At 43.2% G+C, this 7500-nt stretch overlaps 1 protein-coding gene across 4 annotated transcripts in view; it reads right to left on the minus strand.

The window, feature by feature from the left end:
- ripor3 (RIPOR family member 3) overlaps window positions 1-7500 on the minus strand; it is a 29904-nt gene that overhangs the window by 10582 nt on the left and 11822 nt on the right. For all 4 annotated transcript variants that reach the window (XM_042089241.1, XM_042089244.1, XM_042089243.1 and 1 more), the window contains 9 exons: window positions 7304-7412; window positions 3714-3857; window positions 3322-3400; window positions 2500-2523; window positions 1983-2036; window positions 1556-1705; window positions 606-669; window positions 466-509; window positions 1-101 (listed from right to left, as the gene is read on the minus strand). The exon at window positions 1-101 is cut by the window's left edge and continues 25 nt beyond it. In XM_042089241.1, the coding sequence (XP_041945175.1) occupies window positions 1-101; window positions 466-509; window positions 606-669; window positions 1556-1705; window positions 1983-2036; window positions 2500-2523; window positions 3322-3400; window positions 3714-3857; window positions 7304-7401 (758 nt within the window). In that variant the 5' untranslated portion in view covers window positions 7402-7412. The remainder of the gene's footprint in view (window positions 102-465; window positions 510-605; window positions 670-1555; window positions 1706-1982; window positions 2037-2499; window positions 2524-3321; window positions 3401-3713; window positions 3858-7303; window positions 7413-7500) is intronic.

Genomic DNA, 7500 nt, shown 5'->3' on the forward strand with positions numbered 1-7500 from the left:
TGTGGGAGGAAAATCATCTCCTCTTCATCCCAGTGCTGTCTGTCGTCTGCCTGGATTCGCCCCCGTATCCTCCAGCGCTGCCGGCCCAGCCGGATCACCACCTACACACGGCGGCATGGGAGGACACCCTGAGCAAACCTGTGTTTGAAGGTGTGTGTGTGTGTGTGTGTGAGTGAGTGAGTGAGTGAGTGAGTGAGTGAGTGCATGTACACTGTTGCGTAATGGATTTCATGTAATGAGTCACGTGTTTACGAACAATTGAGAAATCCTCAAAGCAATATCAACCATGATCAACCAAGCCTACAGTCAAGAGTGTAACACTGATATTTGAATTCCAAAGAATGTCTAGAAGAGTGTTTTTACTGGAACATTCATTCATCATTTACTGAAACAAAATGTTCCATCTTTGATAATGAGAACCACTCTCAGTTAGATCGAGATAAGGAGAAGGAGGATAGATCTTACCTCATACTGATCCCCTGGACAGAGTCTTGCAAAGCCAATCAGTCCTGTTGGAGGGGATTTGGGGTGGGTTTTTTATGAGTAACAAATGCAATGTTTGTCTTTGTCATTGCAACATGCAATATGTCTGAACGTTGAATTACCTTTCATTTTGATTTGCAGTTCTCCCAGGAGAATCTCCAGCTCTCCTTCGACTACACACATGTCCTGGAAATCACATCTTAATCAGTTGCACAATATGACACACTGCACCTGCTTCTCTCCCCACTGTGAGCTGCTAATTAGCAATGGTGTTGAAGTGCTGTTAGACTCTAGTCTACATTCACACGTTTGGGTATTTATTTAAAGTCATACTTCTGCCCTGGCTCATCAGTGTCTCTACATGGCATGCATATGTTAAGAGAATGTATTTCTTCCTATCGCTGAGGAGATCAGTAACCCTTTTTTTATACTTACATCAGATCAGGAACTTCTATGGCAAACTATGAAGGCTGAACAGTATCTTTCAGCATTTTATTACATTTTATTACATTTTATTTATTCGTTTTTATTTGTTTGTTGTTTGTTTGCTTAAGTTGCACATGGAAACCCAAAAAATGTTAAATGTTAACCCAAAGTTACCAAATTACACAGACCTTAAAAGCATTTTTGTCAAAGAGACATTATCCTAAAAGGACCGTGATGTAACATAAGCTGAAATGCCTTCTCCAAAGAAATTTCATTTGTGGTAGCTGAATGATCTCTGTCTAAGTGTGTCTTGGTCCTGCTCTTAGCTGGGATGTGAACCATCTGGTTCAGTTAACCACTAACTACCCTTAGCCAGATTGTGTTGGAATCCCTCACGTGGACGCTTGTTTAGTCAAACAGTAGCACTTCTTTGACCTTCCCTGGCCTGTCGGCGCCATCTTTTGCACTTCTACAAGTTTTAATGGTTGTGTTGTTTTTGTTGCAGGACAGAAGATTAATGAGTGGAAGAACATGACCTGTGGAAGCTAACGTCTATAGATCTGCCTTGAGAGGTCTGCTAGTGTTTTAGGCAGGAAACAGTCGCGCATGCATGCATGCCTGGCCATCACGGCAGTGACCCGTATACCTCCAAACTGACTCGGTGGCTACGGTTGAGCTCCATCAGGCTCTCTCTCGAGGCTCGAGTGGACGGTGAGAGAGAGAAAGCCCGCTTCATGTTCATGGCACCCTTACACAAGCGCCACTGGATGCAGTAAGACTCATACAGCTCCTCAACCTAGACACAGAAAGGCCCAGCATTATAGCCACTGCTCCTTTGGGAAAACAATATCCTTTTCTAGGGTTATGAGAGATTAAATATTATTAAAAGTCATGAGACGTTTTATGATTTGTATTTCTGAATAGTTCTTATTTCTCTTGGTATGTGTAGCTTCTCTCAATTCAACACCTTGGTTGAGTGTAATGACACACTATCTCTTTAAACTCAGAATATTGAGTTCTGGCAAGTGACAGGAAGAAAATGGACACCGGCCGGTTGTCATGGAAATTGTTACCTTGCTGATGTGGAACTCCAGTCTTCTAATATATCGCTCTAAAGCACGTATCTCCTGCCATTGTCAGAGGAAAAGGTTCATTACAAGAAATTTAAAATAATAATCTTTCTCATGCTTATCCTCACTTTTTGACATTCACGTCAAATCAAGAGCCGTTCTTGAAGCACTGATAAATTGTTTGTCTTGACATGGCTATATATAGACATGGCTAAATACAAGTGTGAATTTTCTACCACAGAGCTTTTTAAGAGCAGCAGGGTCAGGGTGTACCTATCCAAACCACATTACATTTGAGGTGAAGGAAGAATCATGAACATTGCACAGGCCAGAATATCGAGTTCCTCAAATCTTGTTCCTAAGAACATGTTTTGCCTTCTCTTGTATAGAATTACTCAAATAGATCCTAGAGTTTATTGAAGATGATTGCCCTTAATGAAGCTCCTTTCTATCTGGCAAAGAGTTTGCAATGAATGGTTGAGGTTTTAGGAAACGAGAAGACTTCAAAACAGTGTCTTACCTTCTCTAAATCATACAGGAAAGCCTGAAGAGACAGGAATAGAAAACATTAGACTGGAAATTGGAAAAATGGCTGCTATGTTCTTAAGCCAATTAACTAGTGCATAAGCAAAGTGAAGTCTTGAACACATGCAAATGTGCACATGGTAGGCTATTACACATACCGATTTTTGTGGGTTCAGACATTGTTCTCATTGTACTGACACCAAGGAATAAATACAGGCTGAGATTTAGGGTTATGATTAGAAAGAGTTAGATGCTGTTTAGAGTAAAGAGATATGCTTGGCATTTGTGCAAGGTTTGGGCTGAGATTGGGTTTTGGTCAAGGTTCTTGATGGCTTGACTTGCTATTTTTTGCTTGTTAAAGGCTATTTGACGTTTCTTCTTAAGAAACGAACTGTAGTCTACATTATCAGATATGTACTTCTATGGTTTTAAGATGTATTTGTGATAAATGTTTATAGTGCCTCCCAAAGATGATTAGGTTTCTGATGATAATCTAAATGAATAACGGACTGTCTAAATATCTAGTGACAGTATCGACATAAGAGTGACATGACATAAGAGTGACATGACACTTTTGTCATAACAAGTTGGGGTTAGGATTAGGGTTAGGGTTAGGGTTAGGATTAGGGTTAGGGTTCATGTGTCATGACAGTGTCATGTCACTCTTATGTCGATACTGTCAAATAAAGTGTTACCAAATATCTATATAACAAATTAACTAACTATGTGTGCATAAAGTAAGTACTCTAGTACATAAGTAAAGTACTCTTTGCAACACACAAATGTAGAATTGATGGCTCTGTGAGGGCCTGCTCACCAATCTGGAGTTCCTCTTAGTATCCCTCTGCTGGGATGACAGGAAGTCCAGCTCGGTCTGATGGCACTCTAGGTACTCCCTACAAGCACAGCGCAGAAACAAATTCAATTACCATGACAACTCTCTGCAGACCGCACCATGCTGCTGCAGTTGAAGGACGGGTGTGTGTGTGTGTGTGTGTGTGTGTGTGTGTGTGTGTGCGTGCGTGCGTGTGTTTTTGAAAATAGAAACATAACTGCTTTGTTCCATAACAGCAATAAATGTGTCTGTGTGAGACTCTGTGGAATACAAGCTTCAATTTAGTAGTGCACAAACTCGACTCATTGTTTCAGATCATTAAAACGGCAAAAACGAGAAAAAAAAACTATGCATGGTAGAGTCATTAGACTCACTTTAGACCTTTCCGTAAGGCCTGGAAGATCTTGTCCACCTGCTCTGGCTGCTGACCCCAGATGTTGCTGTTGATTCGGCTGGTCATCCTGGGAGATTTCCCTGACAGCGCTTTGGTCCTGAGCGAGCTACGCACGGAGTGGACCCTGCAGAGTACAGCATGCGTAGGAAAGGAGCAGATGAACCATTGAAGCGTCTGCTAAATATCATCTTTACTATGACCTTGACCTTCACTTTGACCTTGACCTTCACCATACCCTGTTCCTCAGTCTCAGCCTTGTGTTTATTCTGCTGATTGGGTTCATTTGTGTTCATTCTTTTTTAGAGGAATAGTCCATTTCAATTGTACACTGGATGTCATTTAACATCCCCTATATGCCATTATAAGGCTTCTTAACATAATTATACAGTATCACAGAGTATTTGACTGAGTCTTTGTCTCACTGAAATGAACATAACAACTAAGGGAAATAACAGACAATTGAATGGTGAAATAGCCTGAGCTTGGAAGAGGAAGCATATTCCACATTTTTGACCTTGAGATCATCGTATAACATTTGACCCCTCTCTGTTTATCACGTTTGTGTGGGAGGAGTAGATCATTATGTTCCTGGCTTAAATTTCCTAGTGTAATCATAATGTTATTTCTTCCCTCAGATAAGTCAATGTTTCATTGATGTAAACCGTAGCTCCTCATATTTAAAGTTAGTTGTATTGCTTTCTAATTTAGGTTTTGCTGTGAAATCATATGAAATCATCAACATGACTCAAGCAGATTGAAGCAGGATGTAGAGTATAGTGTGGGGGTGAAGTGGGGGTGGAGGAGTGAGCTCATGTTATGGAACGTGACTGGGTGACATTGTTTATGTGAACCTGAAGACACAGTCCAGTGGGGTAGTGGTTCCCACTGGGGACTCACACTAGCAGCTGCAAGGCTTGCATAAGTGATGCTGAAGGGTCATACCCTGCCTCTCTACACACAAACTCTCTCTCTCTCTGTCTTTCTCTCTGCTCCCCCTTCCTCTGTCTCTCCACAAGATGAATGTTGATTAATCCCCACACTCAACACAGTCACGCATGCATTCCTCTCTGTCCTGTACTATGTGTGCTGTAGTATATATATCCCCCACATTCCCCTATGGAGCCAACCTTAAGGCAAATTAACACAAAGGCATTTACATTGTCATACAGCAGGATCTTATATCCAAAGCAACATGCAGTGCAGAGAAAACACATGCAAAGTCAGGTTGTCAGTGTGTTTGAGATGTGCATCCCTGACCCTGGAGCCCGTTGGGGTTCCTTTGCTTGCTTTTGCATTGCTTAAACATATTTAATGGCTTTCTCTTACAATAGACATTCTGCACTTTGCTGTTACATGGCCTGTAATGGGAATGCAAACCATAACAAGCTAATCTACAAAAGCCTCGGGGACTCCAAGAGTCTCCAAGTTCATTCTGTTTCTTGGCCAGCATCAGGATCACATTGTGTTTATAGATAACAGAAGAGGCCTGTTGAGTTCTCCGTAGTTGGGGTAGATAATCTAAGGTCAATTTGACACAGTTAAGGAGATCTGTTGTTGTCATCCAGAAACATACACCATTTTAGATTATGAGGTGGCTTACGTACTGTGTATTGTGTTCTTCAAAGGACACACCCTTCACATGAGGCTGCTTATCTATCATTGGTGCTACAATAGGGACTATAAAGTAGTCAAATAGTCAAATAGATCTCATCCACATTATATTAAATAGTCAAATAGATCTCATCCACATTATATTAAATGGTCACATAGTAATGATGAGGGTCATGATGAGAGATCTCATCCACATTATTTTGTTTTTGTTTGAAAACGAGTTCATCTTCATCCAAAATGATCTGTGTCCAAACTACATGGCAAAGAATACTGTGAATACGTACAGTATGCACTGTAGATGTGGGGTGATGGGAAGAGGGCTGCTCACTGAGGGCCAGATGTACTAACGCTTTTGCGCCCACTTCAGGCGTATTTGTTTCGCAACGTGCGTGTAAAATCATTGCAAAGATGTCAAAGCGCAAACTGCCTGTTGCGGGAGTTGAAAAGGGCGCATTGCGTTTTTCGTGTCATGCATATGCATTCATGGGAGGATCCAGCGGAAAGTGGGAGTTTAGTGTAAAGAGATGGGAGGGGAAGCGTAAATAGCGCCTAATTATGTATTCCGCAGTATGTACAAAGACTGCTCGTGAAAGCGCACGTCTATTCTGCGCCTAAATACTTCCGCCTTGTAAAAGCAGGTGTTAATCCAAATTGCAGTTCAATGCGTCAATAAGAGAACCTTTCAAAGACAACAGAATCGCCATTTAGAAGACCAGTTTTTTAAGTAGTACTATCAAAAGCAACCTTAACTTTCGTTGGCCTTTCGAATGTCTTAGTGTAACGGATGCCAGCTAGCTTAGCTGTGCTTGTGGAACGTTGGTAAACCTCACTCCCCGACGCCTCAATAGTGCTGCTGGCATGCGAGCCAGTAGCCTGGGCTATTGGCTCAATTGTTAGCGCGCTCGCCTCCCGATCCGAGGTGCTGCTGTTCGCGGGTTCGAGTCCGGGCGTGTGCAGGGCTGAATCGCGCAGGTTCAACACAACGCATGTTACATTGGTGCCATGACCCGGATTGGGAGTGAGGTTTAGGGGGGTGAGTGTAACGAATGCCAGCTAGCTTAGCTGTGCTTGTGGAACGTTGGTAAACCTCACTCCCCGACGCCTCAAGAGTGCTGCTGGCATGCGAGCCAGTAGCCTGGGCTATTGGCTCAATTGTTAGCGCGCTCGCCTCCCGATCCGAGGTGCTGCTGTTCGCGGGTTCGAGTCCGGGCGTGTGCAGGGCTGAATCGCGCAGGTTCAACACAACGCATGTTACATTGGTGCCATGACCCGGATTGGGAGTGAGGTTTAGGGGGGTGAGTGTAACGAATGCCAGCTAGCTTAGCTGTGCTTGTGGAACGTTGGTAAACCTCACTCCCCGACGCCTCAAGAGTGCTGCTGGCATGCGAGCCAGTAGCCTGGGCTATTGGCTCAATTGTTAGCGCGCTCGCCTCCCGATTTGAGGTGCTGCTGTTCGCGGGTTCGAGTCCGGGCGTGTGCAGGGCTGAATCGCGCAGGTTCAACACAACGCAGGTTACATTATACTTTCACTTTCACGTCATTAACTTAAACTTTCCTACTTGCTAGATTTCAATCTTCCATAGCCTACGTACACAAGTAGTTTGAGTAGAACCACTGATCTTCATTATCTCTCTGCTTTTTGACATCGTATCATGTATTTCATGATCGCTAAACGTTTGATTCTTTTTAATGTTGTCATCAGTTAACTTCATTCAACTGCGCTTGTATGTAGGCTCTGCCATTCAGTTGTGGACGTTCGTAAATTGGGCGGAGAAAGGCAGAGAAAGGCGCAGTTTACACTAAGGATTGAACGATTGATAAATACGACGGAAACTTGGGTCTGACAGCGTTCGCAATCTGCGGTTTGTCCATGACGCTGATAACGATACGTTCACAAATGTTCGTACATCTGGCCCTGAGTACACAAAGGTGTTATAATGTGCGGGGTGTGTGTGTTACCTGCGTCTACCGCTCACCGAGCCGTAGCCGGTGAAGGAGCGACTCCTCTGTACCATGCCGGTCTGTGCAGGGAACTCAAACCGCAACTTCACAGACATGCCCTCTTCCCCTGAGGACACACACACACACACACACACACACACACACACACACAGAAGATACATTAAAATCCAAGAAAGATATTCAAGAGTTCACAC

This window comes from Alosa sapidissima, chromosome 4 (genome assembly GCF_018492685.1).
Source record: "Alosa sapidissima isolate fAloSap1 chromosome 4, fAloSap1.pri, whole genome shotgun sequence".
In the NCBI taxonomy this organism is placed as follows: domain Eukaryota; kingdom Metazoa; phylum Chordata; class Actinopteri; order Clupeiformes; family Clupeidae; genus Alosa; species Alosa sapidissima.